The sequence below is a fragment of the Bidens hawaiensis genome, unplaced genomic scaffold, assembly GCF_021521415.1.
Source record: "Bidens hawaiensis isolate Kalapana, Puna unplaced genomic scaffold, B.hawaiensis_p1.1 tig00046253_1, whole genome shotgun sequence".
In the NCBI taxonomy this organism is placed as follows: domain Eukaryota; kingdom Viridiplantae; phylum Streptophyta; class Magnoliopsida; order Asterales; family Asteraceae; genus Bidens; species Bidens hawaiensis.
Genome location: NW_027498263.1, coordinates 100,017 through 122,204, shown reverse-complemented (window position 1 = coordinate 122,204; position 22,188 = coordinate 100,017). Strand labels below are relative to the sequence as shown.

At 44.1% G+C, this 22,188-nt stretch overlaps 1 protein-coding gene across 1 annotated transcript; it reads right to left on the bottom strand.

Moving 5' to 3' along the window:
• Positions 1-1,147: 1,147 nt before the first annotated feature.
• On the bottom strand, positions 1,148-1,528 carry LOC143596345 (putative dynamin-related protein 4A). Its single transcript, XM_077075140.1, has one exon. It carries the CDS (start codon positions 1,526-1,528, stop codon positions 1,148-1,150), a length of 381 nt encoding a protein of 126 aa, XP_076931255.1.
• Between the last annotated feature and the right edge of the window lie 20,660 nt (positions 1,529-22,188).

Here is a 22,188-nt window from a genome sequence, read left to right as displayed (position 1 = left end):
ACTAAAACTAATATAAAGTAAATTTTTAAAAAACGAAATACATAAAAAAACGGGAAAGAGCAAGGCTCGAACTCGGGTCATTCGTGTGGTATTGGAAGGGGGTTTCCACCAGACTAGAATGGTAATATTGATATGGGGTCCAAGTGTTAATTTATATGGGGTCCTTCAAAAATTTTCTATATCGCTTCTAAATAAATTTTAAAAAACATTGGTGTCCTGGGACCCCGACGGCTACTATGTAGGTCCGCCCCTGGATATGTGTCAGATCGATGAGACCAAAAAACAAAGTTACAATACAATTATTTTTTTAATTTAATAATTAGCCTATATTTAACTATTACCTCTTTTTAATGGCATTATTCTAATCATTCTTTAATAATTCTATAAGTATTTTCACTATTAGTTTTTTTTAATTGAGTTAAGTTTTTATTTACGTGGCTATGTATTTAATTAAACTGTTCATTTATTTTTTTAATTTTTATATGTAAACTAAAAGGAATCATGCGTAACACTAATACAACCAATTAAAATGATATTTTTACATAAATATCATTAATAACATAAAAAAAATATGAGGTGTAAAATAAATTAAAATTAAAAAATCCCCAGAAAAAGATTTTTGAACATTCCTTGTAAATTGAAAATCATTGATTTGATAGGGAGAACTAATGTTTTCATAACCGGACCACATATCGAACCGAACAGCAAACCGGTTCAACCGGTCGGACCGACCGAACAACTTTGATCAAAAAATAATGGGTCAGGTTGGAAATATGATTTTTTTTTCAAAAGAAGAGTATTTTTTTCATTGAAAACCGGTTTAACCGGTCCGGTTTTCCAGTCCGACCGGTAAAACCGGTTCAGACCTGCAGGTTTTCTGGGAGCCCGAGCGAATTATAAAGAACCGGACAGGTTGGTGAACCGGATCCCGGTCAGACCGGTCTGGTCTCAACAACCTTGGGTATGGGTAGAACTTTAAATTACTAAATTTACTTGATATGGAAGCAAGTCCTTGTTTTTATTTAAATTGAGCATAAAAGGAGAGAGAAAGAATTAAAAGTTTTATTATCGATCACGAAAAGAAAATCTAATTGGGTTCGAAGATTATAACCAACCTGAAATTTGTTGGGAAGGGTCTGCAGGCCAGTTAATGATTTGGTAGACCATCCTTCTTTACAACCAAGGTCACAGGAACTTCGGAAATGGCTCCAGGTTTGCGTTCAATATCCGCCATCGCCGTTTCAATGGTTTCATATATTTTGGTTTCTTCTACTTTCTTAAGCGGATTGGTGGCAATTTCAAGATGAAATTCGGGCTCGGAATTGTCGCGAAGAATGATTATCAGTGGTAGTTTTACAGCCGGTAAAGTTACGCCGCCCGCCAGCGACTCAAGAACGGTGTTCTTGTCGGAGGAGTCGTCTCCGATGAAAACAATATTGGGAAGCGTAATACCTTCTTTCCTTATGTTCAGCCGGCGGAGACTATCCACCGCTTCAAGAATCGAAAGATTATGGTCATCGGTAGCCATTTTTGCCGGTAAAATGTACTTGATCGGAAGAACAGTAAAAAGATTTGAGAGAGAGAGAGAGAAAACTAGTAACGGATAACTTCAACTCCTTTAATAACTAACTTCTATTCCAACTGCCAACTTAATGACTCAAAATTGTTGTTGGGACGGTTTAGTTAGGCTGAGGGGTGCGGAGCGCGAGACAGGGCGCAAGTGGCGAGGCGGTTGCGCCCCGGGGCGCGAGCACCACACCACCGAGGCGCGATAGGGGCGCGAGAGGGGCGCGAGAGCGGAAAACGATGCAGGCGCCAGGGGGCTCGCGGGAGCTGTTGCGCGTGAGGGTGCTTGGGGAATGGTGAAAGAGCCGTTGGAAAGTTATTATGAGCCGTTGGCTCTTGATTTTTTAAAAAAAAAAAAAATTTCTACTCCTATATATTACCCATTTTATACAACACTTTAACACAACTTCAAAAAACACCAAACTTACCCATTTCTTTATACAACACTTCCTATATATTACCCATTTCTTTCAAACTTTTTTAAAAAAACCTTTACAAAATCCTATATAATACCCCTAAATCAACCCATTTTTACCATATCAAACACAACTTCAATCTCCAAACAACCCATCGTCCCATTTTTTTTTTAAAAATAATGTCGTCGTACTCGTCTGATTCCGACTCCTCCGAAGAGGATGATTTGCTTCTTCATGTAGGGGGAGTTTTGACCGCAGCCGTGGTAAATCTCTTGCAAAATCAAGCCCATCAACCCCGACTCCCGAGGGTTAGAGCACCACCTCGTGATCGTGATCGATCGGTGCTAACGATACTTTGATGAGGCATTATTTTAGCCCTCAACCGGTATACGCGGAGTCGGATTTTCGAACTCGTTTTCGAATGACCAGACAATTGTTCACGCGTATAGCGAGTGATTTAGAGGCACGGTATCCCTTTTTCCAACAAAGGGAGGATGCTAGGGGTCTTCCCGGTTTTACCCCTCTTCAAAAATGCACGGCTGCTATCCGTCAACTAGCGTACGGCATCTCGTCGGACGCTTTGGATGAGTATTTACAGATGTCGAAAAGGGTTGCACGTGAATCCCTTCATTTTTTCTGTCAAGGTAAAAAACATTAATTTTACTTTTTATTAAATATTTATTACATTTTTTAATATATATTGTACGTAGGAGTCATATCGACTTACGCTCGGAGATATCTGCGTAAACCTACAACGTATGACATCCAACGCATATATGAGGTGCACGCAGAAAAACATGGTTTTCCTGGGATGCTAGGTAGCATCGATTGTACGCATGTTGGATGGGCTATGTGTCCAACGGCCTGGCGAGGTCAGTTCCACCGTGGTGATCATGAAGGGCCGACCCTCATACTTGAGGCGGCGGTGTCACAGGATCTTTGGTTTTGGCATGCTTTTTTTGGTGTTGCTGGGTCAAATAACGACCTTAATGTTATCGATCAGTCACATTTGATCAACGACCTTATCGACGGGGTTGAACCACCTCAATCTTTTGTTGCAAATGAAGAACTCTTCAAGTACGGGTACTATCTGGTCGATGGTATTTACAACGAATGGGCTGTGTTAGTTCAAGCTTTTACAGATCCAGTCGCCGACAAACGGAAGTATTTTACGAAGAAGCAAGAGTCTGCTAGAAAAGATATTGAAAGAGTTTTTGGAGCTATAAAAAAACAATATTATGTTCTGGCGAACCCGATACGTTATTGGACTCGGGAGAGGATAATGGACGTCGTCTACACGTGTCTCATCCTACACAACATGACGTTAGAAGACGAGGGCAAAGCTATATGCCAAAACTACCAAGGTGACATTCCGCCACAACCGTCCACAATCAGTGATCAACAAAAACTTCATAACATAGCAAATATCAAGAGCCGTGAGATACACGGGGATCTTCGACATGAGTTGGTTGAACATTTGTGGGCGAGGCGACCAGAGGATCTTGTATTAGATTAGTTTTATTATTAAATATTATTGTTTGTTTAATTTTTAGTATGTTTTTTTTATTATATGAATTTTCAAAAAAATGTGTGTTTTTTTTAAATAATTTATGAGTTTTTTTAATAATACGTTTTTTTAATACATTTATAAAAAAATAAAAAAATAAACCGCTCGCGCCCCCTCTCGCGCCCCTCCACACCATGGCTCGGGGCGCTATCACCACTACCAACACCCATCTTATCAAGTTTCTCTCTCTGCCACACGTCACAATATTATTGGCTGGCGCTCCCACTCACGCCCCCTCTCGCGCCCCCCACACCCCTCAGCCTTAATTATAAGTTAGTTCTAATAAACTAATTATTTAATTTATAAGTTTTTTCTAAAGAGTGTTGGTGAGAAAAATAATTATTAAAATGGTGTTTATAGAATAATATTTGGTGTTATTGAAATTTTTTTTTGTTTCTCATCCCAAAACTTATTGAGTAAACCAAAGATGGGACCAAGGCATATATTTTTTTTAATAATACTATTAATTAAAATCTAAAATCAATAATTTTTTTAAACATTTATATATTTTCTTCTTTTTCTTTTTTAATTAATAAACGTCTCTTTAAACAAATTCAAAAATGTTATGCAAATATAATTACACTCAGTATATGTATCTTATTTTATACACTATCATGTAAATAAAAAATAAATTTTAATATTTTTAACGCTCCCATTATGTAGTTATTAAGATAAAATCCATCATTTACGCTTACCTTTTTTGTTTTTAATTTCGATCTATGGGTGAGTAATGGTACCGGGTATCGTTACCGAACCAGTATCGAATTGGGCACCGCTAGTACTGATTCGGTATCAACTTTTTGGAGGTTTCAAGATCGGTAAAGCATCGGTACGATACATTTCAGTATGGTGCCGATATTTTACTTAATTTTTGTTCTTCGTTACCGGTACCGAATCGATACCCATTTTTGTAAATTTCGGTATCGATACCGAGCTCATCCCTAATTCGACCGGCGCTTCATGTATATTATCTTAATCTATTAAAAATAAAAAATGCATTATTAAAGTAAAACTAATTTAAATTATGTAATTATAAAGTTAATCGATACACCGTAGTACACCTAAAACTAAAAAAAAAAAGTATTTTATACTATCAAAACGCACAAAACTAAAATTAACTTTTGTTTGTTAGCACGTACCCAAAAATAAAATAACTTTTAGAATACCCAAAAATAAACTTGACGAAACTCTAATAAAATTTTGTATACAGCCACTTTCTTTATTGAAGAGGTAGGTCCCAGCAGAGACCAGTTGGTCCCGCAAGACTCACCTTGAACAGGGACGTCTGCGCAAAGGCCATCTGCTCCCGCAGGACCCACCATGCTCATAGAATCTTACGCGCAGTACGCAAGCTGTACACGCAGGGAAAGCCTCCCAATGGTGAAGTACCCCGCCTGTTCCCGCAGTTGCGGATACAAGCCATCAGGGAAGGCTACCCGCAGACAGCAGGGCTACACGCACAAGACACTAGCTACTTCAGTAGTCACATGAAGGAATGAGCAAGGCGGGAACAATCCCGCCTAAATGAGCCAGTCTGATTCTGAAAGATCTTTTGTACTATACCTACCAAGGTATGGATAGGACAGACGATCTGACCAGAACAGCCCATGAGCCAATCACGGGGTGACAGCTCACCGACAACAGTGCGAGGAGCACCCTCTAGTACTGTTTGTCACTATTAGCCGTAACCTACCCACCAACCAGTATGGCCTGTGCATAGTCCACTGTTGGTTGAACAGGAATACTATTCAGCCGGCTGTACCTTCTGGGAAACCTACCTTCGGCTATAAATACTCCAACATCTTGGAATGGTAAGATCATCTGCTATCCAGTTATCTAGCAATCTCTTAATATACACTTATATTCAGAGCAACCTAGTCTGATTCTCACGCCGGAGGGTGGTCACAAGGAGGAACCCCCCCCCCTTCTCAGTGACGAGCTTACGGTGTTTGTTTTGCAGGTCTCCTGAAGAACAGCCTTCTCAGCTAGATCTCATTCGTGGGAAACATTACTTAACCCCCAGATTATCTATAATCTGTACCGGGTCACTTAGTGTTTCTTCATTGGCGCCATCCGTGCATAAAAGCTAGAACTATTTTAGTTTTTTCACAATTTCTGAAGAAATGGTTAACGTTACTCCGGTTCAAAGGCCAGTAACCGACCAAGAAACCCCGGTAACAACCCCAGCAACTGGGGGGAACACCGGCGGTTATACAATCCTTACGAACACTACCCCGACTACCCAAGCCGGGGCAAGTGGAGTAAATATTCCATTGGGGTTCACCGATACCCAACCGGAAAAACGAACGAATGTCCCTCGCCAAACACTAGATCAAGTGAAGGCGTGGGCCGAAGCACGGCAAAGAGAATTCCAAGCCGAATTGGATGAACGCTTGCGTTCAGTTCAACAGGCTGACGAATTCACCAGTACTCGCCAACACCTCAATATGAGCAGTGACTGCGAGTACTCAGACGACGAGTTGGAGTCCGATACCGACGCGAACCCTCGCCATAAGGCGAAAGGGAAGCGTAAGGACACGGACGTCCAACCAAAAAGGAATTTTGGGGAAGCTTTTAAACCAATCGCGGAGAGAAACCCGCGTGACTTCTCCAAAACCTTTAGACCAACTGCTACAAATGCAGGAAAGTCAAAATTCGCAAGGGACATTGCGGAAGCAATCGCCCCAAGAAGTGCCAAACAAATGTCCAACATTGGCACTTATGATGGTCTATCCGACCCAGACGACCATTTGAACAGGTTCATTGCGGGGGCTACCGTCAGCAACTGGACGGAACCCACGTGGTGCTACATGTTCCAGATGACTCTGGTCGGAGCGGCCAGGGCATGGTTCGATCGTTTACCGATCCACCACATATAAGACTGGGCGGACTTTCAGAACAAGTTTAGCCAGCACTTCAGCCAACAGAGGAAGTACACTGAAGAGCAGTGGACGATCCTCAACTGCGTGAGAGAGGAGGATGAATCTTTACTAGACTTCATCACTCGCTTCAACTCCAAAAAGCTTAGTCTCGGCAACATAAGTGAGGATCTGGTTCGCGCCGCCTTCATCCAAGGCGCCGAATACCCAGAACTTATCCGCACATTGACGGGTAAGGATGGCATGCCATCAACTTGGGATGCCATCATGACGGCGGCAAAGCGCTTTGCCGAGACGGAAAAGCAACTGGGAATGGATCTTCCCCAGAGTACACACCTCTACACGCAGAGGACAAGAGAGAACAATGTCCGGATCGCCCGGCAGAACAAAAAGAGGAGGCTAGGTATTTGGCAGTCAAGGGTAAACTTTGACACCTCATCCAGCTCTCGCCCTCTTGTTGGCGGAAGGGACAACACACACCCTTCAAATCGAAAACACCGGTGGACGCCACTCACGAAGAGCGTCACGGAGATATTTGCCACGGAAAAATTGCCATGGCCCAAAGCCCCATCGATCCGGCAGAAACCTAATGCGGATCAAAGCAAATCTTGTGATTTCCACGGAACAAAGGGTCATGGTACTGAAGAGTGCACATCCTTGAAGGATATTATTGAGACATTTGTCAAGGATGGAAGGCTTGCACATCTCGTGGCATCGATCAGGAAGGGAGGAAGGAATGACAACCGGTACAGAGGTAACGGACGAAAGCCCGTCGACATCAGCATCAACATGGTTCATGGTAAGGTCAGAGGAAGAAAAAGACGGGTGACAGAACCATGCGCATGGAAGGAAGCTGAGGTGCGCTTCCCGCGAGTGCCAGGAGGCCCCAGCAAAGAAGGCCCCATCGTCATCAGAAGCCAGCTGGGGCACTACATCACTTCCCGCACTCTTGCTGACAACGGCGCTTCGTCGACAGTGATGTACAGGCAGTTCTTTGATAAGCTGGATGATGAAGACAAAGAACGCTTGGAAACGGTCTACGCTTCAATGGAAGGGTTTGACGGCAGTACAGAAACACCCCTGGGTATCCTATCTTTCCCCGTTACTCTTACTGATGGGAATCATTCACGCACAGAAGACGTGGATTTTGTCGTGATGAAAAAGCCACACCACACGTACGACATCCTATTCGGAAGAGACGGGATGGCAAGATTCAACGCCGTGGTATCTTCAGTTCACGGCATGATGGGATGGCCAACAGCTGAGGGTGTAGCGATGATCTCTGGCATTCCCCAGGTATGCATCGCATCTGTCTCATCTAAACCCAAACCGAAGAAGGCTAAACCAACCATCACTGAACCGGAAAAATGGGCCTTCAATGGCAAATACCCCGACCAGGCCGTTACCATTGGACCAACAATCGTTGATCCCACCCGCACCTTACTCAAACGCTTACTGCAGAAAAACGCTGACATCTTTGCGTGGGCACCAGCTGACATGACTGGTGTACCCCGAAGTAAGGCGGAGCATAAGCTCAAGTGCGATCCGGCTGTTACGCCAGTCGTACAAAAGCGCAGAGTAATGGGGCCTGAACAAACTAACGCGTGTAGAACCCAAGTCAAGGAACTCCTTGACGCAGGCATCGTACGCGTTAGTAGATATCAAACATGGGTTGCAAATCCCGTAATGGTACCGAAGAATGACAAACAATGGCGCATGTGCATAGATTTCAAAGATTTGAACAAAGCATGCCCCAAAGATTGTTATCCGTTACCAGAAATTGATCTCAAAGTGGATTCGTTAGCACCATTTCGCCTTAAATGCTTCTTGGATGCGTATAAGGGGTACCACCAAATCCACATGGCCATTGATGACCAGGACAAAACTGCATTTCGGACGCCCGATGGTACATTTTGTTATAAAATGATGCCATTCGGACTTAAGAATGCAGGGTCCACGTACCAACGACTAATGGACAAAGAGTTTCATGCCCAAATCGGGAGAAACTTGGAAGTCTATATGGATGATTTGGTCATCAAAAGCCTCGAGCCAGAGGCGATGTTGAAAGACATTGAAGAAACTTTCAACACGCTCCGAAAGATAAACATGAAGCTCAACCCGAGCAAGTGTTCATTTGGGATGGAAGGAGGGAAGTTCTTGGGAGTCATTGTTACTAAAGATGGCTTTAGAGCGAACCCTGAAAAGGTCGAAGCCATTGTTAAAATGGAATCACCTACCACCATCAAACAGGCTCAGACACTGAATGGACGACTAGTCGCACTTAATCGCTTCTTGGCAAACCATGCGGATAAGTCGTTTCCTTTCGTGTCAACATTGAGAAACTGCTTGAAGAAAACGCACTTCCGCTGGACACCAGAAGCGGAAGCAGCTTTTCAGGAGATTCGGTCACGCCTGATCGAACTCCCAACACTTACAGCACCACAAGCGGGAGAGGAGTTAATCCTATACCTTTCCGCAACAGATAGAGCAACCGGGGCAGTCCTGCTAGTAGAACGAAAGGGCATCCAGATGCCAATCTATTATGTTAGCCGTGTACTAACAGACGTAGAAACCCGGTACTCTACCCTCGAAAAATTAGTCTTAGCACTTATACACGCTTCACGCAGGTTAAGACGATATTTCCAGGGCCACCCAATCACTATTCTCACCAACTTCAAACTCTCAAACGTTCTAGGCAAACCCGAATTATCGGGACGTCTAGCCAAATGGGCAATTGAATTGGGAGAATATGCAATTAAGTACAAGCCAAGACCAGCCATAAAAGGCCAGGTCCTGGCCGATTTTATTGCAGAAGTTCCCGCTTCGCGGGAGAAAGAGTGCCAGGAGGAGGCTCAACCCTCCCCAGCACAGGACGTCAATGATGTCTGGCGACTCTACACTGATGGAGCAGCCAGTAACGATGGTTCAGGCGCAGGGTTAAAATTAACCAACCCAGCAGGCCAAGAATATACTTACGCTATTCGGTTGGATTTTCCAAGTACGAATAATGAAGCCGAATGTAACACCCCGACCGAAGGCGGATTATACATCGGGGCGCCACATATTGCTTCATTACTCGCGACACTATTGGTGTCAATATTTATTAATACACATTTTATCGCGCACGCGCAGCGGGGACAAAGATAACATGAATCAACATAAATCAATATATTATAAAGCATAATATTCGAACAACAATAACATGTCTTGATACATTTTAATCTAGGTCCAAAATAAAAGAACTTCCTACGTGTCCACAAGCTTCAAAGCAGCTACAGCAAACCTGAACATGTGTTAAAATAAACGTCAAACACTTGCGTGTTGGTGAGAAATCAAGTTTAAATACAATACATAGATAATCATAAATCTGCGCGCAACATGTGTATATCTGATGTTTAACAAGGGTGTAATCAGATTGTGATCAAGCCTAAGATAGATAGATCATAGCTCATAGTTCAATCCGTGCTCCCAATTGAGCACAAAAACGAGAAAACATACTGTGCAAGTGTAAACAAAGAAAACCGTAAACGATAGGTCTCCCGTGTTCATCCAATGGTACCATGAAAACTTCGGAATAGGCCGAACAAAGCGGTTAATGATACACACATACAAATAAACAGCCAAGTAAACGTCCTCAACACATGGGATACTGCGCGACTAAAGTTCATAAACAGTTTAAGACTCAAGTTTTGTATGAACACATGAACATCCCAAAGCATTTAAAATAAAAAGGGATTAGATACGAGATAACTCACTTGATAAAGATGCGATGATAGATAAAGCAAGAACCAAACAAGCAAGTTAACCTATAAGTAAAGATTACGGTTTCAACGATCGGTTTTAAGTCTAGATTATAAGTTAGCATAAATAATAAGTAAATTAATATTTATATTAAAAAGTTACCGGAAGACAGGGCAGAACAGGGGAGGAAGACGAAGGCAAGAGAGGAGGGAGGCGGCTGAAGAACAACGGCAGAGAGCAAAAGGGAGGAAGAGATAATAAGTGTAGTGTGTGAAGTGTTAAGAAAATAGTATTATATTTATAGGCAAACCCTAGGGGACATAAACCCTAGAAAAGATTTCCAAAAGTAAAAGAAAAGATATCAACAGTAAAAAGATTCCCAAAAGCAAGATCTCAAAAGATATGGCAGCAGGAAAAGGGGAAAAGCAAAAGGGAAAGCTGTCTGGGAACAGTAAAAAGCATGGGCGGTTCAGGTAAAGGTACTGGATAAAGCATGGAAAAGCAGATCTCAAAAGATAATGTCAGTCACTTTTTCTACCAACCAATGGGGTTGGTGCGCATGCTGCGCCGAAAGTAACTATTCAGACATAAGATAGGTTAGGTCAAAAGCACAGAAGATAAGACACTTCAAAAGCATACAAGCTGGATAAAACAGAGGACTTAAAGGTCTAGCGCGAGAAGGCTGAGTGCGCGAGCGCGAAGGCTGGCACAAAAATCCTTAGCGCACTGCGAGAAGAATCACAAATCCTTAACGCACTGCGAGAAGAATCACAAATCCTTAGCGCACTGCGAGAAGAACATAAATTCCTAGCGCGCCGCGGGAAGAACTACAAATTCTTAGCGTGCTGCGTGAAGAACTAGAATTCTTAGCGCATCGCGGGAAGAACATACATTCTTAGCGCGCTGCGAGAAGAGTTCTCTTCACGCATCGCAGGAACAAGATGTCTTCACGCAGGCTTCCTTGTAAGGAGTCTAGCGCGTGGAGCTGCAGACATCCTTAGGCGGGAAGAACCAAAGGACAAGCAAAGAAGAGAGGGTTCAAGGCTTAAGGGTTAAGCAGGAGGGCGGGACGGCGACAAGACAAAGAGGCGGGACGACAAGAAAGACAAAGAGGCGGGACGACAAGAAAGAAAGGGGGAGAGAAAGGGGCGGGAATGAACAAATAAAAATAAATATATTTAATTTTAATTAAAAAGTTAAATTTACAAAGATTAATAATAAACTTTAAATCATAAAAAGAAACGGGTACCTGGGTCGGGTCGGATCGGGCAGATGTCACAGTCTCCCCTACTTTAAGAAATTTCGTCCCGAAATTTATCTCGAAGTAGGTTGCGCAGAGAACAGGTGCGGGTACTTGATCTTCATTTGATCTTCCCTTTCCCATGTAAACTCGGCTCCGCGCTTGGACTCCCAGCGAACTTTCACGATAGGGATACGACTGCGCTTGGTTTGCTTAACCTCGCGATCCATAATCTCAACAGGCTTCTCAACGAAATGCATAGATTCATCAACTTGAACTTCATCAAGTGGAATGTGAAGGTTCTCGTCAGCTAAACACTTCTTGAGATTGGATACATGGAACGTTGGATGCACATTACTGAGCGCGGGCGGCAGGTCAAGTCTGTAGGCAACTTTTCCCACACGCGCGAGAATCTTGAATGGACCAACATAACGAGGAGCAAGCTTACCTTTCTTCCCAAAGCGGACAACACCTTTCCAAGGCGACACTTTGAGGAGAACAAGATCACCAACTAGAAATTCGAGAGGCTTTCGCCTGCGATCAGCATAACTCTTCTGTCGGCTTCTGGCAGTCAGCAGACGGTCACGGATCTTGGCGATTTTATCGGTTGTCTCTTGAACAAGTTCGGGTCCTGTGATTTGAGTTTCACCCACTTCGCTCCAACAAATCGGGGAGCGGCACTTACGACCGTAAAGTGCTTCAAATGGGGCCATACCGATACTGGAATGATAGCTGTTATTATAAGAGAACTCAATCAAAGGCAGGTGTGAATCCCAATTACCTCCAAAATCAAGAACACAAGATCGGAGCATATCCTCAAGAGTTTGAATAGTTCGCTCAGACTGACCGTCAGTCTGAGGATGATATGCCGTACTCATGTCCAAGCGAGTTCCTAGCGCAGATTGGAGAGATTTCCAAAAGCGAGATATAAAACGGCCATCGCGATCGGATATGATGCTCAAAGGAGTACCATGACGGCAGACAATTTCCTTGACATAAAGCTGTGCGAGCTGCTCAACACGGTAGTTTTCACGAATGGGCAGAAAGTGAGCAGACTTAGTCAAACGATCCACTATTACCCAAATGCTATCATGTTTACTTGCTGTCAAAGGTAACTTGGTAATAAAGTCCATTGCTACACATTCCCATTTCCACGTAGGAATTTCTGGTTGTTCGAGCAAACCAGATGGGCGTTGGTGTTCAGCTTTCACTTTAGAACAAGTCAGACATCTAGCTACGAACACAGCAATATCCTTTTTCATACCGGGCCACCAATAAGTAATGCGCAAATCCTTGTACATCTTATCAGCGCCAGGATGAACGGAATATCGAGATTTGTGCGCTTCACTCAGGATATCAGCGCGAAGATTCTCATCAAAGGGAATCCAGATGCGATTGAGATAGCAGAGAATTCCACTCAGATTAGGGACAAAATGCGCTTCCGCGCCACACGCTAACTCGGCGCGAAGGTTACCATTACTGATGGATGCGCGCTGCGCGTCACGAATACGCGATTCAAGGTTGCTCTGAATCGGCGCGAAGTGAAGCTGGGTGCGCGGCAAGATACAGTTAAGTTGGCAGGGTTTTCGGCTGAGCGCATCGGCTACCACATTAGCCTTACCAGGATGATACCGGATCTCACAATCGTAATCGCTGATGAGTTCGTTCCATCGGCGTTGTCTCATGTTAAGTTCCTTTTGATCAAAGATATGCTGAAGGCTTTTATGGTCAGTGTAAAGGATACACTTAGTACCATAAAGGTAGTGTCTCCAGATCTTCAAGGCAAAAACAACTGCACCAAGCTCGAGGTCGTGAGTTGTATAATTCTTTTCATGAACCTTAAGTTGCCTTGATGCGTAAGCGATAACCTTGCCTCGTTGCATAAGAACACAACCGAGACCTTGGTTGGATGCATCGCAATACACGATAAAATCATCATTACCCTCAGGTAGCGCAAGAACAGGAGCTTCACACAACAAACGCTTGAGTGTTAGAAAGGCTTCTTCTTGCTTCGAGCCCCAAATATACGGTTTACCTTTGTGCGTCAGAGCTGTTAAAGGCAAAGCGATCTTCGAGAAGTTCGAAATGAAGCGCCGGTAATAACCAGCTAAGCCCAGAAAGGAACGGATCTCGGTAGGAGTAGATGGCGTGATCCAGTTCTTGATTGCTTCAATCTTGGATGGGTCGACATGAATACCCATCTTGTTTACAACATGACCAAGAAACTGTACTTCATCCGACCAAAATTCACACTTGGAAAGCTTAGCATAGAGCTGCTCGGTTCGAAGCTTTTGCAACACCAATCGGAGATGTTGCTCATGCTCGGCCTTGGTCTTAGAATACACCAGAACATCATCGATAAACACAATCACGAATTTATCCAAGAAAGGCCTACACACCCGATTCATTAGATCCATGAAAACGGCGGGTGCGTTGGTTAAACCGAAGGACATGACCAAGAATTCAAAATGGCCATAACGAGTTCGAAAAGCAGTCTTCGGAACATCTTCATCGCGGATGCGCAACTGGTGATAGCCAGAGCGGAGATCGATCTTCGAGAAACAGGAGGCACCTTGGAGTTGATCAAAGAGGTCGTCAATACGCGGTAAGGGATACCGGTTTTTAATGGTGAGTTTGTTCAACTCGCGGTAATCTATACACATGCGAAACGATCCATCTTTCTTTTTAACGAACAACACCGGAGCACCCCAGGGCGAAGAGCTAGGGCGAATGAATCCTTTAGCGGTCAACTCTTGAAGTTGACTTGCCAATTCTTGCATCTCAGCGGGCGCAAGACGGTAAGGAGATTTAGCAACGGGGGAAGCACCAGGGACAAGATCAATACGAAACTCGACTTCACGAGCGGGAGGGATACCAGGAAGATCATCAGGAAAAACTTCAGGGAAGTCACGCACAACAGGGATATCGCGAAGCTTCTTCTCTTCAGCAGGATTAACCACATGGGCTAAGAATGCAACACACTTCTTCCGCATGAGTCTTTGGGCTTCGGCGCAAGACATAAGTTTAAGACCACTGGAGGGTTTTTCGCCGTAAATATGAAGATCACCATTTTCTCGAGGTATGCGAATCATCTTCTTGGCGCAAATAACTTCGGCGCGATTATGCGAGAGCCAGTCCATACCAATGATAACATCAAAGCTTCCAAGAGGCATGGGGATGAGGTCGATTAGAAAATCGTTTTCGTTAAGGTTAAGCGTACAATCTTTAATCACTGAGTTAATTAAAACAGTTTCACCATTAGCCAATTCAACTGAAAAATCTTCTTTTAAATCGTTGCGCGGTCGCGCAAGCTTCTGCTCAAACGCGCGAGAAATAAAACTTCGATCGGCGCCAGTATCAAAAAGTACAGAAGCATAAAATCCGTTAAGCAAAAATGTACCATTAACTACGTCATTATTCGCTTGCGCTTGGTGCGCTGTTATGTTAAAGGCTCGGCCTCGCGCCACTTGGTTCGAAATTTGGTTCACCGGATTCGCTTGAGTAATCTGGACTTGTAGCCTCGGGCACGCGCTCCGGAAATGACTGGGATCACCGCAGTTATAGCACGACCTGGGTCGTGGATTCTGGTAAGTTGGTTGTGGGTTATGCGGGTAGGCTGGTGGTGTTTGCACAATTGGGTTGGCTGAAGGGACTCTACAGTACTCAGTAGTGTGACCAGCGCGGCCACATCGGTTACATTGTCGACACGGGGTTTGAGGTGGGTGATGAAGTCTACAGGTTGGGCAGAAGGGTTGGTTTCCTGTGTAAGGTTTCTTAGTTGGCGGGGCAGGAAGTGCTGGATTGGTTAAGGCATAGTTATGGACTACAGGAGGTGCTGGGTAGGTTGACAGTGGGTTAGGCGCGTAAACTGGGGGTTGATAAATGGGTTGCTGGACAATGGGAGGGTTGGTAAGCGCATAGGCTCTGCGCTTGCGTTTGGGGTTATTATGGTGTGAGGGTTCTGGTTTGGTTTCTGATGGTTCAGGGACAGTCTTGGTGGGTTTGGTCTTCTCAGCTCCCCGCAGGAACAGGGTTCCTGCTCTGACATGGTTGTCGCTGAGCACAGCGGCCAACTCGATGGCGTCAGAGAGAGTAACTGGGTTTCTGGCCCATACAGAATCTTGAATTTCCATGGGGAGACCCCCAAGGAATTTCTCTATGGCTCGGCGGGAAGGGGTAACAAGGTGAGGGACCAGTAAGCTTAGCTCGTGGAAGCGCGTCGCGTACTCGCGCGCTTCGCCACTGTATTGCTTCAAGTTCCAGAATTCTTCCTCTAGGCGCTTGACTTCATTGGGAGGGCAGAATTCTCGCGTAAGAATTTCCTTGAATTCCTCCCATGTCATGCTAGAAGCAGCCTCTGCGCCACGCGCATGAGCTACTCCATTCCACCATGTAAGCGCTCTAGATTCCAGGACACTGGAAGCATACAGGGTTCGTCTGTCTGAGGGGCATTGGGTATGGAGGAAAGTGTTTTCAATCTTTTCGAGCCATTGGAGCATCACGGTGGCTCCTTCAAGACCTGTGAACTTTGGAGGGTTACCCGCGTTAAAGGACTTAATGTTATAACTGGAGGTATTGTTTTGGCTCAAGGCTTGGGCTATTGCGGCGGCCATTTCCTGGGAACGTTGCTGTCTACGCATGCGCGAGGCTTCTCTTCTCTGAAATTGGCGAGATAGCGGAGGCATTCTATAAAAATTTTAATTTTAGTTAATATCTTGGTTTTAGCGCAAAGTTTTAATCTTATAAAGCTTGGTTTCACGGAGTTAGATGCTATCAAAAGTTAAAGTAAAATAAATGACTTTAAATGCAGACTTAATAAAGGTAACAAATTCGAATCAGAAATCGACAATTCATGTATCACCATGACTTTCCGAATTCCCAATTTAAAATATACGAGTAAACGAGTATTGGAGATTGACGATTCATGTATCACCATGACTTTCCAATCTTCAATATAAAATATACAAGAAAATGAGTATTGGAGGTTGACAATTCATGTATCACCATGACTTTTCAAGTCTCCAACCTCAGAACATAATCGTAAATGGAAATTGAAAATCGACTATTCATGTATCACCATGACTTTTCGGATTTTCAAATCCCACAAACGAATATGTAAGTAAAACCAATAAAAATCGAAATTCAACAAAAATCGAAATATCGCGAAATAAAACATAAAATCATATACTGCGCAAGTGCGAGCATATTCATAAATAACGAGTAATTAACAATAAGCGCGCAAACATGAGATTTCTCTCATGCGCGAGAAGGGACTCTTAGGTATTCTAGGCCGTTACGTCTAACCACCTATCCTAAAGTCAACGAGCTCTGATACCAATCTGTAACACCCCGACCGAAGGCGGATTATACATCGGGGCGCCACATATTGCTTCATTACTCGCGACACTATTGGTGTCAATATTTATTAATACACATTTTATCGCGCACGCGCAGCGGGGACAAAGATAACATGAATCAACATAAATCAATATATTATAAAGCATAATATTCGAACAACAATAACATGTCTTGATACATTTTAATCTAGGTCCAAAATAAAAGAACTTCCTACGTGTCCACAAGCTTCAAAGCAGCTACAGCAAACCTGAACATGTGTTAAAATAAACGTCAAACACTTGCGTGTTGGTGAGAAATCAAGTTTAAATACAATACATAGATAATCATAAATCTGCGCGCAACATGTGTATATCTGATGTTTAACAAGGGTGTAATCAGATTGTGATCAAGCCTAAGATAGATAGATCATAGCTCATAGTTCAATCCGTGCTCCCAATTGAGCACAAAAACGAGAAAACATACTGTGCAAGTGTAAACAAAGAAAACCGTAAACGATAGGTCTCCCGTGTTCATCCAATGGTACCATGAAAACTTCGGAATAGGCCGAACAAAGCGGTTAATGATACACACATACAAATAAACAGCCAAGTAAACGTCCTCAACACATGGGATACTGCGCGACTAAAGTTCATAAACAGTTTAAGACTCAAGTTTTGTATGAACACATGAACATCCCAAAGCATTTAAAATAAAAAGGGATTAGATACGAGATAACTCACTTGATAAAGATGCGATGATAGATAAAGCAAGAACCAAACAAGCAAGTTAACCTATAAGTAAAGATTACGGTTTCAACGATCGGTTTTAAGTCTAGATTATAAGTTAGCATAAATAATAAGTAAATTAATATTTATATTAAAAAGTTACCGGAAGACAGGGCAGAACAGGGGAGGAAGACGAAGGCAAGAGAGGAGGGAGGCGGCTGAAGAACAACGGCAGAGAGCAAAAGGGAGGAAGAGATAATAAGTGTAGTGTGTGAAGTGTTAAGAAAATAGTATTATATTTATAGGCAAACCCTAGGGGACATAAACCCTAGAAAAGATTTCCAAAAGTAAAAGAAAAGATATCAACAGTAAAAAGATTCCCAAAAGCAAGATCTCAAAAGATATGGCAGCAGGAAAAGGGGAAAAGCAAAAGGGAAAGCTGTCTGGGAACAGTAAAAAGCATGGGCGGTTCAGGTAAAGGTACTGGATAAAGCATGGAAAAGCAGATCTCAAAAGATAATGTCAGTCACTTTTTCTACCAACCAATGGGGTTGGTGCGCATGCTGCGCCGAAAGTAACTATTCAGACATAAGATAGGTTAGGTCAAAAGCACAGAAGATAAGACACTTCAAAAGCATACAAGCTGGATAAAACAGAGGACTTAAAGGTCTAGCGCGAGAAGGCTGAGTGCGCGAGCGCGAAGGCTGGCACAAAAATCCTTAGCGCACTACGAGAAGAATCACAAATCCTTAACGCACTGCGAGAAGAATCACAAATCCTTAGCGCACTGCGAGAAGAACATAAATTCCTAGCGCGCCGCGGGAAGAACTACAAATTCTTAGCGTGCTGCGTGAAGAACTAGAATTCTTAGCGCATCGCGGGAAGAACATACATTCTTAGCGCGCTGCGAGAAGAGTTCTCTTCACGCATCGCAGGAACAAGATGTCTTCACGCAGGCTTCCTTGTAAGGAGTCTAGCGCGTGGAGCTGCAGACATCCTTAGGCGGGAAGAACCAAAGGACAAGCAAAGAAGAGAGGGTTCAAGGCTTAAGGGTTAAGCAGGAGGGCGGGACGGCGACAAGACAAAGAGGCGGGACGACAAGAAAGACAAAGAGGCGGGACGACAAGAAAGAAAGGGGGAGAGAAAGGGGCGGGAATGAACAAATAAAAATAAATATATTTAATTTTAATTAAAAAGTTAAATTTACAAAGATTAATAATAAACTTTAAATCATAAAAAGAAACGGGTACCTGGGTCGGGTCGGATCGGGCAGATGTCACACCGAATATGAAGCATTCTTGGCCGGTTTGAGAATTGCGCGTAAGATGGGAGTGAAAAACTTGGAAGCCCACGTGGATTCCATGCTGGTGGCCAACCAAATAAATGGGACGTACACGGCTGTGAACGACACCATGGCCCTGTACCTCGCCCAGGCAAAAACCCTTATGCGTGATTTTAGTGATTGTAAAGTCATACACGTCAAGCGCAGCGAAAACAAATCTGCGGATGCGTTAAGCAAGCTTGCATCACTAGCCTTCACCCACTTGGGAAAGGACATCCGCATTGAACTCCTCGAAGCACCATCAGTCCCGCACAAGGAAATTTGTGTCATCCAAACCAGTACAGAAACGTGGATGACACCAATAATAAATTACCTTGCAGCAGGAATACTACCAGAGTCAAAAACACAGGCAAGAAAACTACGCTGTAAAGCACTGAATTATCAACTCGTCAATGACATCCTTTACAGACGTAACTTTCTTGGCCCACTCTTGAGATGCGTGGACAACCAAGATGCCGACTACCTCCTAAGGGAAGTACACGAAGGCATCTGTGGGGTACACGCAGGTCCCCGCGCTGTTGTAGCCAAGCTAAACAACGCGGGATACTTTTGGCCGGGGATGCATACGGATGCACTGGCATACATCAGAAAATGCAGATCTTGCCAGCTTTACGCACCAAACACGCATCGCCCGAAAAACAAACTGGTTCCAGTCACTTCTTCGTGGCCATTTCAGAAGTGGGCCATCGATGTGACAGGCCCATTTCCTACAGCAGCAGGAAATGTTCAGTTCCTAGTGGTAGCCATCGACTACTTCACCAAGTGGATAGAAGCAAAACCTTTAGCCCAAACAACCGCAAAGCATATCAAAAAATTTATTTGGGAATTTATAATTTGTCGTTTTGGACTTCCACAGAATTTGGTGAGCGATAACGGCACCAACTTTGCTGACAAGAAGCTACAACAGTGGCTAAAAGAACTTCAAATCACCCACACCTTTACCTCAGTGGCACACCCGCAAGGTAATGGTGAGGTGGAAAGAGCAAACAAAAGCATCGTTGATGGCATAAAGAAAAGACTCTCGGAACACAGATCCGGCTGGGTGGACGAGCTTCCGCACGTCCTTTGGGCAAACAGAACGCTGAAGAAGGCCAGTACGGGAGAAACCCCGTTCAGCCTCACTTATGGCACTGAAGCCATGGTCCCGGTCGAAATTGGTCTACCCTCACCAAGGGTCTTGAGTCAGCCAGAAGACAATGATGCGGAAAGACGGTTGGATCTTATGCTAACCGAGGAACGCAGAGACTTAGCCGCAGTGCGTGAAGAGAACTACAAACGACAAATGCAAAAGTACTACAACACGCGGGTAAAACTCTGCAACTTCAAGGAAGGAGACTACATACTGCGTAACAACGAGGCTTCGAACCAAGAACGCCCAGGAAAGTTGGCCCCGGTCTGGGAAGGGCCATACGTTATCAAACAAGTTCTGGGAAAGGGCGCATACCGGCTCGAAAGGCTCGATGGCACTCCCATCCCAAGAACATGGAATGGAGCTCAATTACGCAAATGTTATATGTAGATCAATTCCAAAACTTGTAAAGAAAAGGCCTAGAGCCACTTCTAATGGAAATGATTCTCCTTTCATAATATGTTTACCTTTATCCTTATGAACTTCCCACTGGTGCCGGTATTTACCGCATAAACGGGGAGAAGTAAGTCGTTACGTGTGGAAAGCGGCAAAACCCGCATAAACACAACGTTAAAAATAAGGGAAACCTACACGCAGGTATGATGTAAGTAAAGTTTAGCCATCCTTGTAAGTGCAAGTGACGGTCTTATCCGCACAATCACAAACAAGGAAGCAAAACTTCAAACTATCATCTACCACGTTCAAAGGTTACCCTAAAAAAAAAAAAAAAAAAAAAAAAGGAAAACCTACACGCAGGTCAGGTATGGGTAAAGTTTAGCCATCCTACCAAGTGCAAGTGACGGTTCTACTCGCACAATCACGAAAGAGGAAGCGAAACTTTAACCCACTATCAACCACGTTCAAAGGTTAACTTATCCTAAATACTTAGAAATTTCGAGGAAAAATGAGGAAAACCTACACGCAGGTCAGATGAAGGTTAAAGTTTAGCCATCCTACCAAGTGCAAGTGACGGTTCTACCCGCACAATCACGAAAGAGGAAGCGAAACTTTAACCCATCATCAACCACGTTCAACAGGTTAACTTATTCTAAAACACTTGGAAAATTGCTAACTTAAACTAAGTATGCAAGTCATATGAGTTTATAAAGCAAGGAACCCAAAGAAGGAAATAACAATCTTATCCGCAAAAAGATTTATATTTCAATAATATATTACAAGAATGGCCGGGTTACTACCCGCCTAAAAGAGAATCTATACAAGTCTTAGCAATGGGAAGGGATCTTCAGGATCAAGCTTCAGGGCCGCTTCCACTTGGACCCGCTCCGTCAGAGGAACGGGGTGGTTCGAGGAAAGCTTTGAGGACAGCTAACCCATCATCAGCAACAGCTACTTCGTCCACCTTTTCCACCACTGGATGCGGGTAGGCGGCGTATTGGTTCAATGCTTGGTCATAAATGGCTTCGGTATCTCAACAAACCTACAAAGGGAAGTTGGAAGGCGGGACGCCTTTCTCAACAAACCCTAGACCAAGCAGGAAGCCGGCCTTTTCCCCATCCTCATGAGAAGCGTTGAGGGCTGCGCTCATGGCATCATCGTAAGAGGTCTCTGAAAAGACCCGACGCACAACCTACAAAGAAAAAATACAAAGTATTAGAACCTTTTCTCTTACAAAGAAAAGCGTGAAGACAAAGCTAAACATACCTGAGGCAACGCTTCTCGAAGAAGCCATTGGAGGGCAGCTTGAGCTTCGTTACGGGCGCGTTCGGCTTCGCTCTTGTTGAGGTTGGCAAGTAGCACTTCCTTTGCGGCAGCCTCTTCGACGCCCTTAAGCTTCCGCTCGGTCTGGTCAAGCACCCCCCTATGGTCCAAGATTTCCTGAAGTTTCTTGGCATCTTCCATTGCCAAGGCATCATGAGCGCGTTGGAGAGCCTCTAATTTGCCTTTCAGCTCCTCATTCTCCACACGCAAAGGCTCAGCAACGGCTTCAGCCTTGGCAGCCCTCTCGGTTGCGTTTCGCGCAGTCTCCCTGGCCAGCCGAAGCTGTTCATTCACAACTTGGGCAGCCTTGGAGCGGGCCTCGAGTCGCGCCTGAACTTCAACCTCGAGGGCCTTAAAGGCCTTCTCCTTGTCTGCGGCAGCCGCGGTCAGCTGTTGGTTCTCCTCCCGAAGAGCCCGCGTTTCAGATACTTCCTTAGCGCGAGCTGCTTTTAACTTGTCGTTTTCACGACAAAGCAGCTCGACGCGTGGCTGCATCTGGGCCAGGAGAACCCGAAGCTCATTGGTTA

What these genes read in the sequence shown, in the direction of transcription:
- LOC143596345 (XM_077075140.1), bottom strand. Translation starts at nt 1,528, where the DNA reads ATGGCTACCGATGACCATAATCTTTCGATTCTTGAAGCGGTGGATAGT.